The sequence below is a fragment of the Denticeps clupeoides genome, unplaced genomic scaffold (genome assembly GCF_900700375.1).
Source record: "Denticeps clupeoides unplaced genomic scaffold, fDenClu1.1, whole genome shotgun sequence".
NCBI classification, from domain to species: Eukaryota; Metazoa; Chordata; class Actinopteri; order Clupeiformes; family Denticipitidae; genus Denticeps; species Denticeps clupeoides.
The window spans coordinates 564,602-586,792 of record NW_021630083.1 but is presented as its reverse complement, the minus strand read 5'-3'; the positions used below and the strand labels follow the sequence as shown (position 1 = coordinate 586,792).

Here is a 22,191-nt window from a genome sequence, read left to right as displayed (position 1 = left end):
TAGGAATTCTGCAAGTAATCTGTCCTTTATAGACATCTTGTGTTGGCATCTATAAGATATAATTAAATAATAATAATAAAAAATTAACATAAACACAAGACTGACGGAGATCTCGGATCCTACAGAGGGGAACATCAGAAGAGGGAGAAGCGCTTCCTGCAGGACGAGAAGAGAGGACACGATCAGCCGGACATGTGCAGCTTTCAGTCCAGAAATGAAATGATGGCGGTGTTTACCTGCTTAAGAAAAGAAGCTGTAGAGATAGGAAAAGGCAACAATGCCCAGAATTATACAGCAAAGCATGATCATCATTTTCTTCTGCGGGGAGACAAAGACAACATGTAAACTTTACAGAACTGGCTCCAGAACCTGATTTTACCAGTTTTATGGGACCAAACAGAGGAGAAGAAGGGCGTGTATGAACAGGAAGGGTTTTTTTATATTTTCAAATGCTGGGGTGGGTGTGTTTTCCATTATATCTCTCAAACAAAAGTAAAACAGCACCTCTTACCTTCACCTTTAAAGATATATTCTGTGCTGAAATTATTACGACATCATCTGAAAGCGTGAGCAACATTTAAAAATATAAAATCTCTTTTATTACTGCAAGGCCTTTGGCATAGACAGAAATACGTTTCAAATCACAGCGTGTACATTTAAAACAACATCTTTTCATGTTCAAATCTCTTTGTGAACGTGACTGGGACCAATCTCATTTCTGCTGAACATCTGTCAGACTTACACAATCAATTCCACGATACGATTACAATATTTCATATTTTACTTCCTGAGTCTGTATTTTTTACATCACAACTGACTTCAGCTTACAGTTTTTTTCAAAAATCAAAAGTCCAAGCGTAACACGTTTACTTCAGTGAACTGACTGTTGTATGTGAGGAACCCTCTAAATGTTAAATGTGCCTAAATCACACTAGACCTCGTTCTGAAATCTCCATGTTGATAATAATCATATATAATAACCAGTGTATGTTTCATTAAAAAAAAAAAGTTCACATCAGTCATCCCTTTGATTCTGTTGCCACAGCAGCTACATATTCCCTTCAGTTCCTCTCAGCTGGAGAAGGGGAGGAGTCATAACCAAGAGGGAGGGGCTTCGACTTATAGGGAGTGGTCATATGCAGGGAGTGTAGGTGGGAGGAGTCATGACTGAAAGACAGGACCACGACTGGCTGATAGGGCTGTTCTCTTCCCGTCCTTGGAGATGCAGGAATGGAGTGTGGAGACACTGGGAAGCAGGAACTGAGGCTCCTCAGAGCACTTGGGTCAGGATGATGATGACAATGATGATCAAAATTACGGCACCAACCACTCCCAGGATGATCATTTTCTACAAAATGAAGAAACAACAGTCACTAATCAGAAATCAAAAGCAACCAATTACATCTGCTGAAGAGAGCAGGGCTGCACAATTAACCATAGTTTTCCTATTTCCAGGAAGGAGACATCTCCACCTTCTAATTTTCTCTCAGGAATAATGGGACTATTGACGCTCGGTTAATTGTGCAAAAGAGCCAAAAAAAATGCAACTGATTAATTCAATTCTGAAAATCGGAACAATGATACGTCATAATGGTGCAGCCCCAGTGCAGAAGACTCAGGGAAGAGACCCCAAGAAGAAGACCAACCGCCCCAACAAGCAAAAACAGATCAGGAACAGCTCAACCTGAGCACCAAGCTCACTTCTCAATCAAACACCCCCCTCTTCACCATATTCCTCAGACGGCTACCTCCAGTCTACTCATGAAAGTAGTGGACATGTATGTCCATCCACTGGCCACTTCATTACAAACAGACTGAGCACCACCATCACTCTGGGATTACTGGTCTACAGGCTGCACAAGGTGTCTCTAATAAACTGGCCAGTGAGAGAAAATACCAATTCCAGCCCTCGCACCAACAGCCACCACCCAGAATAATACACACACACACAAACACACTCACCTCAAACCCACGACCAGCCCAATGACCAGGGCAATTACAGCCAGAATCACCAAAACTGCACACACTATAATTATCACTTTCTGCAAGATGCACACAAAAAGAAAAAATACAACGTGGTGGCTGCAGCGTCTTATTTTAAACACACACATACACCTTCTCCAAATACTTAATCATCTTCTGAATTCAGAACTCCATATAAAATACAGCGGTACACAACTGTATAAAAGAAAAGGTAAAGGACTGTGTGTGTGTGCGCGCCAGTAAAGTTGTTGATGATGATGATGAAATCCAGCGTCAGAAATGCAATCATGCTCCCTTATAAATCACCGCTGATTAAATGTTGCATTTGAAACTGTGTGTGTGTGTTTGTGTGTGTGTGTGTGTGTGTGGTAGCTGACCACCCCTGAGGAGGAGTTCATTTCTGACGCTGATCTCATCATGGAAGGGAAGATCAGCAACTGACTCTCACCACAAGGTGGCGATGGGAGGAAGGAGAAGAAAAGGACAGAAGAAGACAGGAGGATAAAGGCGGGTCCTGGGGGCGTGGCCATTCTTCCATCAGCCACTCACACGCCGCGCCTCCTGCTGGAACTTAGCAGCCTTCTTGGTGTCGGCCACCGCCCTCTCCACGAAGCCCACCGATTGGTCCATGTTGCTCTCGATCCTGTCAATCATGCTGCCCTGCGGGGGAAAGGCGGGTCGGCCGAGGGGGGCGGAGAAACAGAAACCCGAGCGAGAGAGGGAAGGAACACGGGGAGAAAAGAGGAAGAGAAGAGTGACCGAGGAACTCCATCGACAGACTGGAGAACGTGGCGAGAACGTGGCAAGAACGTTACAGGAACGTTACAGGAACGTTACAGGAACGGCAGAAATCAGCATCTTACAGCAGATCGGATGAAGCAGGAAGTGAAGAGGGAGGAAGTCGTACCTTCCGGGCATTACTCTGATACCTGACCGCTTTCTTAGTTTCAGTCTTTGCTACAGCGACGTGATCCACGGCTTTGGAGACGTTCACCTCAATGTTGTCTATGATATCACCCTGAAACACACACACACACACACACACACACAAACACACACACGTCAGTTCCACCAATAATAAAACATCTACTGAGGAGAAGACAAGAAAGACTTAAACAGAACAAACAATAATGAACATCAGATATCAAAAGAAGATCCAAGATATTTTGTGAGAATTAACAGATGAGAAATCACACACACACACACACACACACACACGCAATCTTACCTTTCTGTACGTTGTCCCTCAGTCAGCATTAATTAAAATATAGACGTTACACCAGGCGAACAGGAGTAAACTGAGAAATTTAGTTCTGTGGAACCATATCAAGTATGGAAGTGTGCAGAGATACCAGACACATGACATGAGAACATTGTAACTGATAGAACGATCAGGGAAACGTCTTCAGAGATGAACGATGGAGTGAAGTGGAGGAAGGAGGATGAGAACGGAGCAGAACAGACAACACGATAAACAGCAGAACCTGGACAGGAGAGAAACGAGTGAAAATGAATCAGAAGAGAAGGAAATGTTCTACTCGATCACATGACCACAGGCGGTGAAGGGTCACTGAGAAGCTGCTGCTTCTATAGGATGATGAAAGTTCTGGATCTGAAGTCAGTGTGAGGAACAGGTGAAAAGGGGAGCGCTGCTACAGGAAGAGTGACCAAGTGAAGAATGGAGATCAGGAGACAGGAGAACCGATGGAGGAACATACCTGGTTCTCCACCAGCATGGCGATGTCAACAAACATGTCGTGAAGTTCCTTAATGCTGCTCTCCAGCCGGACAATGTCTTTATGTCGCGCCTCAATCTCATTCAGGGCCTGCTTTGAGATCCCTGAGTCTACAATCTACACACACACACACACACACACACACACACAACGTTTAACCCTGAAAACAATAACAAAAGGTCACACCCACACACACGTTACCCCAGCTGTGAAGACTGCAGCGTTTCCACTCTCCAGCATCTCCTCCAACTCATCATCAGTTGTAGATTTACCAGCTGCGGCATAGAGAGAGAGTCAGGACAGGATGTAGATGTGTGTGTGTGTGTGTGTGTGTGTGTGTGTGAGTGCACTCACTGATCTCCAGCTGACGTTGGATTCGTCCTTTACTCCGTTCTCTGAAGTCCACCTGCGCTTCATTGTACTTGGTCATGACGTCCACGAACTTACGTGACAGGACAGCATGCTGACCGTCCAACACACACACACACACACACACACACACACACACACACACACACACACACACAGCTGAGCAGACATGTTCTACTGGACCAACGTTCCCAGCTTAACAGAGCTGATCTCACCTGGGACTTCCGGATCCTCATATCAGCTGAAACTCGCTCTTCCTCCTCCGTCTCCAGGTTCCTCTCGATAGCTGAGAAAAGTCAGAAGAGCCTGGTGTTCCACACCGTGCGTGTGTGTGGTGTGTGTGTGTGAGTGTGTGTGTGTGTGTGTGAGTGTGTGTGAACTCACTTTTGAGTTTGTTGCGGGCGTTATTCGCCAGTTTCTTGATGTCGTTGGTCATCGCCTCCAGATCATCCTGCGTTTCTGTAGAAGAAAAGAAAATCAGCGTCCACCATGCAGACATGACGGATCACGATCACATGACTGCGCATTTCAGACGTAACGGAACGTCACGGAACGTCACGCTAAGTTCAATGTTCCATATTAGAAGCTACTGAGAGCTTCTGGAGTTGCAGGACACAGGAGGCAGGGGCGGAACCCAGAAGAAAATCCCCATTGTCCTCTAAACCCTGCAAGCTGCGCCCAGAATCAACAGGTGGATCTGTGGAACAGAGATGGTGGGATCGTGCTGGACCAGTTTGTCCAGTCATGATGAGTAACGTCATCACCAGAACTGGTCAGTGGTCACCAGTAAAAACCGCAGCGCGGAACAATGCTGGATGTTCTCAGGGTTCTAGATCAGGTTTCTTACTTTGATCCGAGGTCGGCGCAGACAGAATGACGGAAAAAAGTTTCTTCACTTCAACAACGTTCTCATCGATCTTGTCGATGCTGTTCCTGATGTCCTCGATCTGGGAGAAGAACTCGTCCATGAATGCCGCGTTGTCCACAGCGATCTCCACATCGTCCGGATCGTCCGTGTCGCACGTCTGCAAAATTGCAGAGATAAATACAAGGCGACCAACCCAGAAATACGTCCTCATCTCTACCCCTCTGAAGGTTCCACATGTGATGACGATCATCTTCATTCTATACCCTTCTATTTCTATACACACCGTTCTGTTTGTGGGTTCATCTAGAACTTCACGTCATGATGAATCCTGCAGATGCAGCAGAGCCCAAGTGAAATAATTAACCCCGCCACAGCCCCAGTCACATGGCCGGGCGTGTGTTTAGTTTCCCAAGCATGGGAGCGGCGGGAATTACAGAGCTGGCGGAGTAAATCCATCGAGCTACACCTTCATTTCACTAACAAATGGGCCGATTCCTTCTCTCTCTCTCTCTCTCTCTCCACCGGTGTCTGAGCGAAGGGTCACGGAGAGAGGGAGAGAGAGGGAGACGCTGAGGGGGATAGATAAGATTTCCTGGTTTTTCCAGGAAAGGAGGGGCGAGAGAGAGAGAGAGAGATCAACACTGTTTACCCACCAGGACGTGAGACTCTGTACTTGTGAAAAGAACGTGTGAACAACCATCCAAACGTAATAACAGGTTAAATATTAGACAGGCACAAATAACCTGAGAACTGAGAACAACTCACAATAACTCCTTCACCTGATTCTGCTGTATTTCTACGTTTCTCAGCGTCTGAGCATCTACACTGAAGAGGGTCGTGTAAGTCTGGACCTTCATACATCTTCCTCTGGACCACAGAACCACAGCACTGGGCCATCAACCGCCACACAACATCTCATTTTACAGCCAGCATGCTGCTCTCCCCCATATTTACTCCAACACAAGAACCTGCTCCTCTGGGCCTCGCCTGTAGCTCTATGCGCGTCCTTCTATGCTGTTCTATTTCTATACAGGGGCAGCGCGTTAGAAGGAAGCGGAACAGCTGATCGCAGCCCATCAAATACGCATTTATATCGGCGACAACTCACCGCTTTCAGCTGCTCCAGTCGGTCCTTCATCCCTCTTCTCCGGCTGACTTGCTGTCGTGAAAGAGCTCCGCTGTCTCCCGAGGAGGAGTGTAAAAGTTTCCTCCCGGAGTCCGGCTGGATGATTCGGTGGAAAGAGCAGGATATCACGCACAATATGGCTGCTGCGTTTGAGATAAATCTCTCCGCTCGGGGGATTAGGACGGCGGTCGGACGCTGCGCTCCGCTCCGCTCCGCTTTTAATCTCGCAGTAATAATTCGGGAACTCTTCCGAGCGCGCATGCGCAGTGGAGCGCCGCGGTGCCGTTAAAGCGCGCATGCGCAGTGTCTCGACGCCCAGCCGGACGCCAACCTGCGGGGACGTGGTGTGGATCTTTTATCCAGTTATAGATAATAAAAACTATATATGCCGCATTCATACATGTATAAACACTAGATTCCGCATTAATACAAGTATAAACTAGATGCCACGTTGAATCGTGTGAATGCGTCAACAGAGCCGCCATCTTGGGAGGGGCTAGCGCTTTTTTTTTAATGAATGAACGTCTAACAGGGCCTAGGTGGAATACAAAATTAAAGAACCATAAATCGGCAAATTTGAGGTACGATTTTTTATCGTCAGACATGCAAATGTCAGACATGCATTTACGATAGACAAGCTGTTTTTCAAGCCTCAAGATTGGTTTATTGTCAGTACAACAGTATACGCAGTATATACTGTGTATTGAAATAATGTTTCATACAGACCCCCCAAAGTGCAATCATAAAAGAAGTATATACAAATATATATGCATATACACACTAAACTAAACTATGCTAACTAAAACTAAAGCTTAAATATTGTACAGGTTTCTCTATAGGAGAAAAGTAAAACTTTTCTGTACAATAAATGGGTCAAACAGGACGTAACTGGACAACATGTAGGATGCTTGTAAGTGGAAATGTTGGAAATTTCGAACAGGACACACAAGACGAGACAAACATTTGCAGGAATGTGCAAAAAGAGCAGAGATGTGCAAAAATATAACAAAAATATTTTGACATAATTTTCTGTTCAAAATGTAATCTGCATATAGGTGTTTTTTCATTCGAAATAAACCTAAAGTACACTCCTACTGCATGCAGATCAATGCAAATACAAAGACCACAAAAAAGGGCAGCAATGTTCACTGAAATACCCTGGCAGTCTCCATTTTAAGCCCTGAACCATTACCCTTCATACATTCATAATTACTCTTTCATCCAAAGCAACAGGCATTTGTATGGATTTGTAGAGAACTATAGACAACTAGCTGTACACAATAAATTTTTCAGACAAAGAAAATACTTTATTTTTAATATTTAATATGAAAGATGAACATATATTTACCTGCTTAATTGGCTAAAATAACTATAGACAGGGCAGGTCCATACACAGAGGCCTTTTGTATAGATTTGTCCAGAACCGCAATATATACAATATTTTACAAAACAGAAGCTGTCTCTTTCCTGTAAGGTGCAGGTGAGAAGACAGATGCTCTGGTCTCTAACATGAACAACATTATTTGTCGAAGCAAAATTTCATAGCATACAAGACTATAAAATGAAATGTTACTTATGAAATGTTATAGATTGATCCTTTGTCATTACAGCCATACGTGACGCAAAAGTCCTGCATCATCAGAGAAGCATGGCTGAATGAGTTTACATTCCTACCATTTACCAGATGCCGTTATGCAGAGTGCCTTACAGTCAGTAGTGACCGAGTCCCCAGAGACATTTACATTTTATATTTACATTTACAGCATTTATCAGACGCCCTTATCCAGAGCGACTTACAATCAGTAGTTACAGGGACAGTCTCCCTGGAGCAACTTAGGGTTAAGTGTCTTGCTCAGGGACACAATGGTAGTAAGCGGGATTTGAACCCGGGTCTTCTGGTTCATAGGCGAGTGTGTTACCCACTAGGCTACTACCAGAAGAAGAAAGAAATAAGAAAGTGAAGTGATTGTCATTGTGAAACAATGCAGCACAGCACACAGTGACACGGTGAAACGTGTCCTCTGTATTTAAGTACCTTGGTGAGCAGTGTGTGGGGACGGTACCTTCATCAAGGGAACCTCAGTGGCACCTTGATGGTTCGGGATTCAAACCCAGAACCTTCCGATTACAGGTCCACTTCCTTACCTGCAAGGCCACCAATGCTCTTGGTGATGTCCACAGCAAGAACAATGCAGGGGGACACTTTTCCAGCAGGACATGCCACACATTTGAATCCTGAACCGCCAAGGTACTACTGGGTAGCCTGGTGGGTGTAACTCTCGCCACTGAACCACGAGTCCCAGGTTTGAACCCCACTTACTAGTATTGTGTCCCTGAGTGTCTCCAGGGGGGGGACTGTCCCTGTAAATACTGACTGTAAGACGCTCTGGATAAGAGTGTCTGGTAAAATTTAAATGTAAATGCCACTGATGAAGGTCCCGTCCCCACACACTGCTCACCGAGGGTGATGGTTAAATACAGAGGACACGTTTCACTGTATGCTGTGCTGAAGTGTTTCACAATGTCAGTCTTCAGATTTAAATTTTTGTTTTTTTTTGGTGTGAAAAAATGGACCAGACCAAAACATAGGAAAGCTGTGACAGGAAATTGTGGTCATTCCAACTAATACTGATTTTTAGAAGCTTTGAAAGTGAAGTGATTGTCATTGTGATACACAGCAGCACAGTGCCATTTTTCCTCTGCATTTAGGTTGGAGTGGATCCAGTCAAACAGAAAATCATTTTAACTGGCTGAAGAACAAACTCCATCTGTAAACCACCCCCCAAACACTCAACGTGAGAACGTTTCTTCAGACGCTCTCAGGCTTGATATTCAGTTTATTTTTCCTTTATTCCTGCTGACTCCATTCAGGTATTAGGAAACCCGAGCACAATGTAAATTTGATCATGCAAATGAATTGAACAAATAAATAATCATTTTATCAGCGATGAACCAGGATGTTTGAGGACTGCAGCTTCAGCGAAGCACCGCCATTGGTCAGAAAGAACAATCTTGCCACAGGAGCTTTATACACCTTCTATAGAAGCTCATCTGAATAGCATTTATAGAAGTACTTAATATCCACAAATATCTGCACTTGACAATTTCAAAACAGAAATTGGAAGAACATTTGGAACAGAACAGAAAAGTATGAAAAAAATTAAATAACTACAAAAGCTGCTCAGATGTTTCATGAGGGGAATAAAAACCAAACGCACCTAGTTATATTCAGAATGTTTTATTCAAATTCGTCCTCTAAGTGCTGGATTTTCTACAGAGTAACAATCAACTGCAATCCTCCGCCTCCAACACTTTACTCCAGATCCGCTTTATCTGTACGTGTGGGGGTATAGAGGGCCGCGCCGCGGTGTGTTACTGTTAGCAACGTCTACGATGAAAATTAGAGAACCACACAACTTCACTTTCAGCTTGAAAACACAAATAAAACAAAAAAGAAAACTTGAAAAATAAATTCGCATAAGGATTTTACAGTAAAGGGGAGGGGGCGGGGCAGAGACTCCACCAGCAATGAACAGATGATGTCTGCCGACGAGGGGAAAGATTGGGTCAAGAGTCACAGGTTAAAGGTCATCATCCTCATCTGGCAGGGCTGTTTCTGACGCCACCTGAGGAAATAAAGCGGACATTAAAAACTCTTCTTTCAGGACGTCGGCAGGTAGCCGAGGCCGGGAGAGAGAAGTAAGAACTCACTTTGAGGTCATGCTCGTACTGTGCGGCGAGTGAGGGGTCCATGGCGATCTCGGGCGGGGCTAGAGCTGGCATCTCCACAAACTCCAGGTTGGGGTCACCGATGAGCTTTCGGGCGAGCCAGAGGAAGGGCTTCTCGAAGTTGTAATTGCTCTTGGCTGAGATATCGTAGTACTTTTTGGGGGGGGGGTGAGAGAACAGAAGCGTTAAACCCAGATACGGACACGTGGGGGCCACTCAACATCTGATGGGGACCACGCACCCAACACTCACCTGCAGGTTCTTCTTGCGATGGAAAACAATGCTCTTGGCTTTAACCTTCCTGTCTTTGATGTCCACCTTGTTGCCGCAAAGCACTATGGGAATGTTCTCACAAACACGCACCAGGTCTCGGTGCCAGTTGGGCACGTTCTTGTAGGTCACCCGAGAGGTGACATCAAACATTATGATTGCACACTGAGCTGCATAGAGAAAATAAAAAATAAAAGTTGAACGTGAGCACCAAGCGGCAGCCTCACCCTCCTTAGGTGGAGAAGGTGTGGAGATGCTGTACCTTGAATGTAATAGCCATCTCTGAGACCCCCAAACTTCTCCTGGCCAGCCGTGTCCCAAACATTATACTTTATGGCTCCTCTGTTGGTGTGGAAGACCAGAGGATGAACTTCGACCCCGAGGGTGGCTGAGGGAGGAGAGACGGATGAGAACCCGACCGGAACAAAGCAGCACCAGCGACGAGGGGCACTGAGAAAGCTGCTCACCAACGTATTTCTTCTCGAACTCCCCCGTCAAGTGCCTCTTCACAAAGGTCGTCTTACCGGTACCACCATCACCGACCAGGACGAGCTGCAACACAGGAGGAGACGTTTCAGCCCCGCACCCCAAAAACAGGAGACCAACACCGGAATTTAAATTAAATTAACCACCGACTCACCTTAAACTGGACTTGCGGTTCGGTCTCTGCCATGACGGTCCGCGGGTTGATCTCTCGGTCCAAACGAGGCGGTCTGGAGGTGAAGAAAGCGGCGGGTTTAGCGGGAGTCCCGGGGCGGAGCACATGGCCGAATCGCGGCTAGCGGCCTACACGCTGCGCACCCCGAACTCGAACCGGCCGCGTTTACACCCCGAGGAACTCGCACACGCCGGGACGCGGAGTTCGGACCGGATCGGCTTCATGGCGGATGCAGGCGAGGCCGCGGAGAGCAGCAGAAGTGACGGGGAAAGACGCGGCTAGCGGCGCTAGCACGGAGGCTAACCGGCAAATACGCGCAAAACAGCCACGTTAAAAACCGCGTTTCAGCAGAAAGAACGGACATTAAGACAATTCGGCTGTAAACGGACCAGGATCGAGGCGCCAAACAAACGGGGATAAAACAAAAACGCTGCAGAACAAAAGCGGGCAGGTAACGGGGGGGGCTAATGCTAACGGGCGCAGCGGGTTAAAGCGCCAGAAAGGCGGCGGCCAGCCGGCGTCGAGGGGTGGAAGCGCCGCGGCGGGGAGGAATACGCGGGAATAAACGCTAATAAACGCGCGTAGACGCGGATGGAGCGGGAAACGGGGACGTTTCCGCGCCGCTCGCGCCACGCGCAGCTACTCACCGGCGCGAGGGAAGAGGAAATGGCCGCGAGCGCGCGGAAGTCGGCGCGACCCGCACATGTACTTCCGGCCCCGTCACGTGACGCGGCGATTTCAATACTCGTACAAACAAATAAAGAACAACGCTCAACGTCGTTCAGTTATATCAAGAATCGAATAGATATAAAACGTAAACTTAAAGAACAGTCTGACACAAAATGTGTCTGTTTTTTTAGTATTTTGGTCGGACGAACTGGTAAGACATAAAACCAGCCAGAAAGAAATTTAAAGATTTACATTTACTGCATTTACCAGACGCCCTTATCTAGAGCGACTTACAGTCAGTAGTTACGGGGACAGTCCCCCCCTGGAGACACTCAGGGTTAAGTGTCTTGCTCAGGGACACGATGGTAGTAAGTGGGGTTTGAACCTGGGTCTTCTGGTTTATAGACGAGTGTGTTACCCGCTAGGTTACTACCACCCTGAGGTATATTTACATCTATGGATTAAAAAGAAACTATAAATAAGCTAAGCAGAAAAGACAAGTCATTCTTTATATAAAAAAACCTCAAACAAGACATTTACAGACACAGTGAAATTTTTAATATATTGACGTGGGTCAGATCAGAAGTTATTAACATAATCACATTTCCACAAGTTTTCAGGGGATCGTCCCCAAACGAGGTTTAAAGCGAGTTATGTGTACTTTGTTATGGTAGTAGCTATGTACCATTTTAAAAGAAATTTCATTGACATTATTTCTTAAAATAAATTTGTTGGGAAAACTCCAACTACATTTCCACTTCAGTCCTTTAATACAGTTATTCCAAAAGGTAACTGCAGAGGGAACAGGGGCTGAAAAGATCACTAATATTCCTATTCATCTCTTTATAGATCTCTGTTCAGATGTATTACAGAGATCTAAGCAAGGTGATCTAATAAGAGGGTGCAGAATAACTACCCCACACACAAGTACATCTCTGACAATAGTAAATTATTTTAAAGAACGAGGAAATAGAGGCCGCCTCGAGTTACTGTCCTCTGTGGATCTGGTACGGGTGGAAGTCTTGGGGAAGATAGTCCTTGATGTGCCGTGGCTGGAGCAGGTCGGCCTTCTTTACGATTCTCTTCCTACTAGAATCTGGTGAAACTTTGCAGCAGTCGTGGAGCAGCGTCGTGACGGACCAGACACGCCATCGAATAAAATGTCACATTAAGTGTAATGTGATATATATATATATATATATATATATACACACACACACATAAAAAAAACCTTCATACTACATACACACATACTTTTGTAAATTAATGTACATGAACACACACTGACCTGACTTTGGAGAGAAAAGACGCAGAACGATGGACGTTGTAGTAAAAAGATTTCCTGCCTTCCCTCGTCCTCTCAGCTGCCTAATCTGTTCCCAATCCGCTGTTTTTTACACACACACACACACACACACACACACACACACACACACACACACACACACAATCATTACAATCCCATCTGGCAGCCACTGCTGATGCTACATTTTCACAATTATTATAATAATACTAAAAATAAGAAGATATGAATCGCTCCAGTATTAAGTGAACATGTGATACACAGTGTCACATGTGATACACAGCAGCACAGCACACGGTGCACACAGTGAAATTTGTCCTCTGCATTTAACCCATCACCCTGAGTGAGCAGTGGGCGGCCATGACAGGCGCCCGGGGAGCAGTGTGTGGGGACGGTGCTTTGCTCAGTGGCACCTCAGTGGCACCTTGGCGGCTCGGGATTCGAACCGGCAACCTTCTGATTACGGGGCTGATTCCTTAACCGCTAGGCCACCGCTGCCCCAAAAAAACAAAGGCATTGCCTCGCCGTCGGGGGATCGAACCCCGGTCTCCCGCGTGACAGGCGGGGATACTCACCACTATACTAACGAGAAGCTTATGAGATAAATATACCTTTTTATATTATTAATTTCATACAAATTACTGGATAAAAGATAGATGCCAATGAACTAAACTGGTTCTTCACTTCAGTTCATTAGAAATTTCCAAATGACCAACACTCATCTAACAGCTCACATGACAAAACATACATTTAATATTCAAACCTCACTTACTACCATTGTGTCCCTGAGCGAGGGACACACCTGCGTGTCTCCGGAGGGGACTGTCCCTGTCACTACTTACGTCTGATAAGTGCTGACGTATATATATGTGTGACTATAGTAATAATCAGAGTAATAGTTAGTAATTCGTTTTTTATTGTGGATGCAGAAGTGCACATTGGTGTAATAACAGGGTTCTGCTGTTCTAAAAAGAATCTTGTTAAAATAAATAAAAATAAATCCTCAGGCTCATTTTGCGTCACGTTTGTCACAAGGACATTCACACATTCCAACATCAACTGGAAAAGGGTTCATTCTGTACGTTTTTAAGAACTGTGCATATTTACAGAGGATCTGATGGAATAAAAGTGATCAAAATTTGAAGCATTTCCATTTTCAGATTAAAACATTCAACTCTTGATCAGCGAGGGCCTTGCAGATAAGGATCAGGGTACCGTCCACACACACACACACACACACACACACAGCTCCCCTGTGTTCTCCAGCAGCGTCGTATTGGCGATACACACACCCTCCCCTCTAGTCTGGTTTCCACGCGGAAGTCCGGCGCCTCGATCGTCTCAGCGTTCCGCTCAGCAGCTCTACAGCGGAACAGCGAGGTATTTCTCCCATTTCTCTCCTCCAGAACGGGCCCCAGTGCGGCGCGTTCTGGGCTTGTTGGTGTTCGTCACGTCGAAGATGGCGGATCAGCCTGAGCGCAGCGGAGACGGTTCTGATGCTGAGCCTCCGGCCGAGACGGATCGCTTTGGATTCATACTGCGCAACGGACACAGTGACCGGTAGGTGTGTCCCTGTCCCCGACCTTGACCCCTGTACTCAAGGTCACGGTCCCACTCGTTCTGTAACTCTTTAGAACCACCTGTTCAACGCCTTTTTACTGTTTGCTTGAGTCCAACTGTCACTTTGAACGGCGCCCAACATCCTGCCCGTTGCCATGGAGACCTCTGCTCTGTCGGTGTGCGGTTTCCTGTTGTCGGGGGTTTGGCTGCAGGTTTCCTGTGATGAAAGTTCTTGATGCCGTTTTTATCCGACACAAGTGACATTAGAACCCAGCAGAACTGCGCAGAACCCTCCTGTTGTTGGCTTTCAGTGAAGGGCCGTCCCCGGTGGAGGTGAGGCACAGAGAGAACAAGTGGCTGAGCATCATCAGTCAGTGGGAGGACGTGTCTCACAGGAGGAGCAGCAAGGTGTGTGTGTGTGGGTGACGTTCTACGTTAAAGAACCCTGCTATAGAACACCGATCGTGAGGATTCTTCATCCTTGTGACCCACCACAGGTCAAAGTTCAGTGCCAGAAGGGCATCCCAGCATCCCTCAGGGCGAAGTGCTGGCCGCTGCTCTGCGGCGCCCTGTGCAGGATGCAGCAGAGTCCGGCGCACTTTCAGGTGAGGTGGTGGTGGTGGTGGCGCGGAACCCGGCGCGTGGTTCCGCACGCCGTCTTCAGCGCCCGCTTCTCCCCTCGCACCTCCAGGCCCTGGACGAGTCTCCGGCGCTGCAGTCCTGGGTGGACGCGATCGAGAGGGACACCGACAGGCAGTTCCCGTTCCACGAGATGTTCCTCTCCAGAGACGGACCCGGGTGACGCCCCCCTCCCGCTCCGCGCCGCTCCGCTTCTCTCGGCCAGACTCGGCCTGACGGTGGAACCTCTTTTTCAGGCAGCGCGGGCTGTTCCGCGTCCTGAAGGCCTACACCCTGTTCCGGCCCGACGAGGGCTACTGCCAGGCCCAGGGTCCCGTGGCCGGCGTCCTGCTGATGAACATGCCCACTGAGGTACGAGATGAAGTTCTCCGTGGAGAACGAGACGCTGAAAATATTACACCAGGTTCTCCACGTCCGCTTTTTACCGCCTTTTCCTCAGGAGGCCTTCTGGTGCCTGGTGCAGATTAGCGAGTTTTACCTCCCCGGGTACTACAGCCCCCTGCTGGTGAGGGAGCAGATTCACTGTTTATTTCTCCTCTTTATTCAGCGGGCTGCAGGAACTCTGCTTGTCTCTGCTTCTCGGTAGGAGGGTGTGCTGTTCGACGCCGCCATGCTGTCCTGGGTCCTGAAAAGGACGTGTCCCGCCGCACACAGGCACCTGCGAAAACAGGGGGTGGAGCCTCTCATGTTTGCCACCGATTGGCTGATGTGCCTGTACACGCGACACCTGCCCTTCAACACCCTGCTACGGGTGTGGGACCTTTTCTTCTGCTACGGTCAGAGTGAAGCGTCTTATAGAGAATCTCTCAAGAGGACGGCCGTCCCCACCACTCCCTCACTCACCCCGCTCCACTTCCTCCGCCAGGCGTGCGGGTGCTCTTTCAGGTGGCCGTGGTGCTGGTGCGCAGGGTTCTTGGCCGAGGGGGACAGAGACACGAGTGCGAGGGACAGGTGGAGACCCTGGAACGTCTGAGGGGGGTGAAGGAAAGTGTCCAGCATGAGGAGGCGGACGCCTTCATCCAGGAGGTAAAGATTTCCGTTTATGCCCTCATCCAGAGCGCCTTACAGTCAGTAGTTACAGGGACAGTCCCCCCCTGGAGACACTCAGGGTTAAGTGTCTTGCTCAGGGACACGATGGTAGTAAGTGGGGTTTGAACCTGGGTCTTCTGGGTGTGTTAACTGCTAGGTTATGACCACCCTGGTGGTTTAGCAGATGCTCTTGTCCAGAAAGACGTTGATCACATCCTGAACCTTACATTTAAAAACCAAAAGGACAGTCAGGAGAATAATGGAGGAGAAGTTTATGGTTTCGTATTTGTTCTGTCTCCTCCTTGTGGCTGGTATTTATGTTCTGACTCTCGTCTCAATCACTTCTTCTCGAGGTGTGTGCGATTCCCCTCTCTGAAAAAGACCTGCAGAGGCGGACGACACGAGAACTGGAAAAATGGAGAAAAGAAAGGCCCAACTCGACCTTCAACCCACAGGAACGTTGCCATGGATACCTGACGGTATGGGAAAGGATAAAGGTTCAAGAGGAGAAGAAGGAGCGTGAGGAGAAAGAGAGGGGACACCTGTCTCTACCTCTCCTCCGGTCTCCATCCTCTCTCTCCCCATCACTGCTGAGGAAGAAGTGGAAGAAGCGAGGAAGCAGGTCTGTGATGGAGGAGCATGAAGGAAGCACTGGAGATGAGAAGGAGGGACGGAGACTAAACCAGCAAGGAAAGGAGGACAGAAACAGCACAATCAGTAGAGGTATTGATGTGGTTCAGAAAACCTCCGTCGCCTCCGTTCCGCAAATCCACATTGTTATGGAGGAGGAGTCGACTAAAGAACGCAGCCAATCAAAGGCAGACGCACTGAGGACGTCTCAGCCGGGACCACTACAGAGACAAAAGAGTGATCAAGCAGAGGGGAAGCATGAAACTGAGGAAGAGACACTCATAGGTCAACAAAAAGATGAAGAGCACAAAAACAAGGGTCAACAGGAAGTAACTAAGCAGGATGTGTTCAATCAGATGCAGAATGATCAACAGGAAGTAATATACCAGACACAAATAGACCAACAGGAAGTAATCAATGAAACGCAGAAAGGCCAACAGGAAGAAATTAATGAGAGACATAATGATCAACAGGAAGCAATTAACCAGATAAAAAAGGACCAGCAGGAAGTAGGAGATCACATGTATAAACACCAAGAGGAAGTAATCAATCAGCAGGAAGTAAGCGATCAGATGCAGAATGAACAAGCCATAAGCAGTCAGATGAAGAAAGACCAACAGGAAGTAATAAATGAGATGCAAATGGACCAACAGGAAGTAATTCATGAGATGCAAAAAGACCAACAGGAAGGTATTAATGAGAGACAGAATGATACTCAGGAAGCAATCAACCAGATACAAAAGGACCAACAGGAAGTAAGCGATTTGACACAGAAAGACCACCAGGAAGTAATCAATCAGAAACAGAAAGATCAGCAGGAAGTAATCAATCAGAAACAGAAAGATCAGCAGGAAGTAATCAATCAGAAACAGAAAGATCAGCAGGAAGCAACCAATCAGATGCAGAATGAACAAGAAAGCAGTCAGATGAAGAAAGACCAACATGAAGTAATAAAAATGACACAGAAGGGCCAACAGGACGTAAAACATCAGGCATATAAACACCAACAGGAAGCAATCAATCAGACTCAAAAAGACCAAAAAGAAGTAAGCAAGTTGACACAAAAAGACCACCAGGAAGTAATCAATCAGGAACAGAATGATCAGCAGGATGCAGAGAAGAATCAGCAGGAAGAGCGGATTCACATACAAACAGATTACAGGGAAGCTGATGATACGCAAAACAGCAAACAGGAAACAGAGGAGCAACTATATGAAGATACAGACGAATTACATGGGTTACAACACAGTGATCAACAAGAAGAAACAAATCAAAGTCAGCAGGGTGGAGAGATGCTAAAGACTCAACAGGAAGTGGAGAAACAGACACAGGAACCAGGGAACCAGGGTGAAGAACTGACGTGTGAAGAACAGAAAAGAGACTTGACCCAAACGGATGAAAAAAGAGATGCACAGATAAGGATGGACCAGGAGGACATGAGAATAACAGATGAAAGACAGCAGAAGACATCTAGAATGTCCACTCAGGCTGAAACACAAACAAACCAAACTGGTGCCATTCAAACAGTTTCTGAAGAGCAGCCTGATTCAGAACCACAAACACAGACAGAAGAACCACATTCAGAGGTTCTTGCACCATCACCAAGTAACACGCCAAGCCCAACACACTTTAAACCTCACACCCTAAACCCGACACCACAGATCGGCAGCCCCAAACGTCTGGGTCTGTTCAGCATACTGAGGGGAGGGGCCAAAAGTGGGCGTGGACATAAAACTCAGCCAGTTCCGAAAATCCTCATCCAGGACTTCAGCGAGGAAAAGGTCCAAGAGAAAGTGACGTCGAGGGAGAGGCGGCGGCGGCGGCGAGAGCAGGAGAGGAGACAGAAGGAGGAGGAGAAGCAGCGCAGGAAACAAGAGAAAGAGCTGCAAGGAGGAGGAGGAGAGAAGGAGCGCAGGAAGCCACAGACAAGGGGGAGGAGTTTTCAGGTACAGGGGAGTCAAGGCAGGGCCACAGATAACCCCGCCCACAACTCCCAAACATGGGTCACAAGGAGAAACTCTGCCCCCTTTTCAGAGAATTACTTTTGATGATTGACCGCTTGTGACATATTTATAAAAGAAAGACAATATAAAACAAAAATAGAAATAAAAATATATTCTTTTACAAGACAATGATATAGATGACCACACTGCTTTAACAGAAATGGAGGTGACTGGGGGAACTGGTATCCAGTTCTCGCCGCCGCTCGGCCTGATTTGGGGATGACCGTGTCCGTTTTCATTGTTCGTCTTCGCTGTCGCTGGCCAGAACGTCCTGGTTTTGCAGCGTCTGATTGGCTGTCTGAGAAGATGTGGGCAGAACTGACCCAAAGAAGAAGGAGCAAAACTGAGACAGAGAATGTGGGGAGAGACAGAAAAATTGTGATTGGATTGGAATATTGAGATACAATATTGAATAAAAGCTTTAATATTTCCCACTGACTTTTTTACTGTGTGGCCGCTGCTCTTCCTCCTGTTCTCTCTCTGAACTTGATCGGGGCTCTGTCCGGCTGGAAGGTCCCGCCATTTCGCTGGTTTCCATAGCGATGAGATACGAGTCCATGTCATCACACATGAAGTCGTCAGCAGGAGGCGGAGTTCGGGGGCTTGAGGTGCGGTGGAGAAAAGATGAAGTGACTGAAGGGTCACATGATTATTATTCCTTTGTTAGACCAGACGGCGTACCGTTTCTTATGGCCGTTGTCATGGTTACAATGGGAGTCTTCTGATAACGTGGCCAAAACAAAGTTGGCCTCCAGGACGCTGTCAGTCACGCTCAGTACCACTGGACTGCAACCCCACACACAAACACCATCTAGAATTAACGCTAGAAACAACATTTATATAATAAGAAGAAGAAAATGAAGAATCTTCATAACCTTCCGGGTTCATCAAAGTGCATAGAGACTGGGAGATCAGTAGATTCCGCGAACACAAGCACTCCCTAAAGATTTGTCAAAAAGAATAATAATAAATAATTAGCCATGTTAAAAAGAGGTAAAAATGTTCACATGCCTGGAGCGTCACTCACCCTCAACTCCTTCAGACAAAACGTGATGCTGGTCGGTGCAGAGACTGAAAAATGAAGAAACTCTTCTGAACTTAGACACAACTCCGTCCTCATTGCTTTAGCCTGGTCTAAAAAAAAAAAAAAAATGCATAAAAGAAAAATATATTTAGTAAATAGATAGAGGAAGGACGCTGGGCCAGGACACATCGCTGCATGTAATGCGTTTTATAGATGCACCATTTAATGTCTATCATTTTTATTAGCACAAAAATGGAAGCAGAGGCTGGGAAAACTGAGGCTATCTTCTGGCAATTACAAAAGCAAAGTCTGAGGCGTGGAGGAATAAAAACTATGACCATGAAAAATTATAACATAATTGACTGTACCAATTATGTTGGTACAGTCATGTTGGCCAGAAATTAGTGAGCCATTGAGAAGTTAGGTTGCATGTCCTGACTCCCTTGTTTACGTTTTAATATAACCTGTATCTGTTGGTTCTATTTTTTCATAGAGGTACATAAAAACAGATTGTGCAACATATACCAGCATCATTTTCCACATGATTCTTTAACAAAAGACGGTCCGCAGTCACCGACGCTTTCACCTCCTCCAGAGATGGAGGGAAATGGAGCACTGTGTCCACCAATAACCTGAAACAGATAGAGAGAGAGAGTTCTGGGTGGATTTGTAGGCCTCTGAGGCCATGTGGCCAGTGCAGGCTCTGACCCTTCACACAGACCGAACAGGCTTCAAAACGTCCTACTAATTGGAAAGAAAGTATGGGGAGGTTGGGATGTCTTTGGGTATTGCTGGGTGGATGGGTGGGGGGACAGGTGGGTGGACCTGTGGATATACGGGTGGGTGGATAAATGGGTGGGTGGGTGAGTGGAAGGAAGGGGTGGATGGCTGGGTGGAAGAGTGGACGGGTAGATAGGTTAGTGGATGGATTGTGGGTGTATGGGTGGACAGGGTGTAAAGTCAGGAGACCTGGGTTGGGCTTGGAGAACGTTGGCACAGCGTTCTTTATCAAACACAGCCTGGAGACTCTCACAGTCCTGGAAGGACAAGTTGTGTGTCTTCAACAAGCCTGCAAGACAGACATAAATGCCTGTTGCCTGCTGCAGACGATTCAGTTTCCATTTAAAAGAATGCAGGTTGTTACCGTGTTTGCAGTGCAGTGTGAACGTCAGCCGGCTTTTCTCAGAGTTCAGTTCAATGTGACACTTTTCCACCGTCCTCTCCAGAGAAGAGAGGGACCTGAACACTGCCTGAACACTCTGACAAGATTTATTTCACTAATTATGCTGAATTCACAGACATCATCTTAGCAGAAAAAGTCTAAAAACTCAGCTATAGCGAGGCGGGTCCCGCTGTGCTCACCTTAATGGGCATTTTACAGCGGAAGCCGCGTCCGTGGGAGACGTGGAATTTTTGGAAGAAGAGCGGGGAGAGAAGAAAGCAGGCGAACGCCGAGCGAGACGAGTTCACCGTGCGCAACGTCAGCTGTGGGAAAAGGCAGGTGTTACTAGAAACGTGGACACTCGGTTCCATGAAGGTCTGGCTGGATCTATGACGAGTGGGGGCCAAGTAGGACGATGGTTTCAGGGACAAATCTATGAATTAGCATTACTTTTTGCACTTTTACGACACAGTATTTGGTGGACTGCTGGAATTGAGAATTATATTTAAAAAAGCATTATTTATTCATGTGACCAGTGAGGGACCAGCAAGGAGTCCAGGACACAACGTCCAGGCATAAAGTTGTCTACTCAACTCCATCATCTAGCGGCTCCAGGTACAAATCCTCTCCAATCCGAGACAGCGAGTGAACGGCCTTGGCCAACACTGAAACAGAGACATGTAGGACACACAGAGACATACCGGGAGAGGGAAACACAGAGACAGACCCCGACAGAGACACACAGAGGGACACACAGAGACAGAACATAAATGACAGTAGAATTAAAAATGATGTGTAAGATACTGACGTATGCCGACTCAGCTGGGTTTTCACTGTATTTGACTTTAAAAGTTTAAAAGCAGCTCAGTTTACCTTTCACGTTTCCCCCCGTCGCCACACAATCCATGATGAATTAAACTTCCCCCAAAATATTCCCAAAGCGCTTACAGACAAAACAACTGGGGCCAAAACTCACATATTTCCCCAGCGTGAAACAAAAAGCGCCTCATTCCGTGAAATAATAATAAAAATAGTGCGGCGACCTGACACACCACGCACTGTTTACTTCCGGGAAGCCGTGTCGCGCCTTTTCCTCTACAGCCTATCAGAGGTCTGCGCGGGTTTCTGCCTGTCGCCTATTGGATGTGACGTAATAAAAAGGCGACTGCAAAATGGTATAAATTCCGACGTTTAACACGTTTTATGTTGTGATATTGAACGTTAGACAAGTGAAAACACTATAGTTCATCTTCAATATGCTTAATCGCAGTTCATATATATATATATATATATATGTGTGTGTGTGTGTGGTGTGTGTGTGTGTGTGTATGTATATGTATATATGTATGTATGTATGTATAGGTATGTGTGTGTATATGTACCCCCCCCCCCCCCCCCCCACACACACACACACACACACACACACACACACA

At 46.7% G+C, this 22,191-nt stretch overlaps 4 protein-coding genes across 11 annotated transcripts; 1 reads left to right on the top strand and 3 right to left on the bottom strand.

Moving 5' to 3' along the window:
- Positions 1–240: 240 nt before the first annotated feature.
- stx3b (syntaxin 3b) lies at positions 241–6,350 on the bottom strand. 6 transcript variants are annotated; one of them, XM_028968311.1, is made up of 10 exons: positions 6,065–6,350; positions 4,936–5,113; positions 4,473–4,547; positions 4,304–4,374; positions 4,074–4,182; positions 3,921–3,994; positions 3,702–3,836; positions 2,891–3,001; positions 1,963–2,042; positions 573–1,348 (listed from the first exon to the last, which is right to left on the bottom strand). In XM_028968311.1, exons 1-10 carry the CDS (start codon positions 6,341–6,343, stop codon positions 1,342–1,344), a joined length of 1,119 nt encoding a protein of 372 aa, XP_028824144.1. In that variant the 5' UTR covers positions 6,344–6,350; the 3' UTR covers positions 573–1,341. The 6 variants fall into 6 exon arrangements, with proteins under 6 accessions (XP_028824149.1, XP_028824144.1, XP_028824143.1 ...); XM_028968310.1 differs by lacking the exon at positions 1,963–2,042 and adding an exon at positions 2,432–2,643 and having other exon boundaries at positions 6,065–6,349; XM_028968316.1 differs by lacking the exons at positions 573–1,348; positions 1,963–2,042; positions 2,891–3,001 and adding exons at positions 241–318; positions 2,533–2,643.
- Positions 6,351–9,304: 2,954 nt separating this feature from the next.
- ran (RAN, member RAS oncogene family) lies at positions 9,305–11,438 on the bottom strand. Its single transcript, XM_028968318.1, has 7 exons — positions 11,387–11,438; positions 10,722–10,794; positions 10,549–10,633; positions 10,344–10,469; positions 10,064–10,251; positions 9,794–9,964; positions 9,305–9,708 (listed from the first exon to the last, which is right to left on the bottom strand). Exons 2-7 carry the CDS (start codon positions 10,752–10,754, stop codon positions 9,664–9,666), a joined length of 648 nt encoding a protein of 215 aa, XP_028824151.1. The 5' UTR covers positions 10,755–10,794; positions 11,387–11,438; the 3' UTR covers positions 9,305–9,663.
- A 505-nt stretch (positions 11,439–11,943) lies between these two features.
- On the bottom strand, positions 11,944–21,840 carry rad9a (RAD9 checkpoint clamp component A). Its single transcript, XM_028968317.1, has 12 exons — positions 21,632–21,840; positions 21,353–21,423; positions 20,959–21,081; positions 20,741–20,855; positions 20,566–20,665; positions 20,122–20,228; positions 19,600–19,706; positions 19,448–19,512; positions 19,254–19,358; positions 19,012–19,174; positions 14,002–18,915; positions 11,944–12,795 (listed from the first exon to the last, which is right to left on the bottom strand). Exons 1-11 carry the CDS (start codon positions 21,663–21,665, stop codon positions 18,808–18,810), a joined length of 1,098 nt encoding a protein of 365 aa, XP_028824150.1. The 5' UTR covers positions 21,666–21,840; the 3' UTR covers positions 11,944–12,795; positions 14,002–18,807.
- On the top strand, positions 13,841–19,724 carry tbc1d10c (TBC1 domain family, member 10C). Of its 3 annotated transcripts, XM_028968308.1 has the most exons (10): positions 13,841–14,271; positions 14,583–14,679; positions 14,769–14,876; positions 14,963–15,069; positions 15,147–15,261; positions 15,350–15,415; positions 15,497–15,686; positions 15,776–15,936; positions 16,293–17,379; positions 17,446–19,724. In XM_028968308.1, exons 1-10 carry the CDS (start codon positions 14,171–14,173, stop codon positions 18,615–18,617), a joined length of 3,204 nt encoding a protein of 1,067 aa, XP_028824141.1. In that variant the 5' UTR covers positions 13,841–14,170; the 3' UTR covers positions 18,618–19,724. The 3 variants fall into 3 exon arrangements, with proteins under 3 accessions (XP_028824141.1, XP_028824139.1, XP_028824140.1); XM_028968306.1 differs by having other exon boundaries at positions 13,952–14,271; positions 16,293–19,724; XM_028968307.1 differs by lacking the exon at positions 15,350–15,415 and having other exon boundaries at positions 13,961–14,271; positions 16,293–19,724.
- Positions 21,841–22,191: the final 351 nt, after the last annotated feature.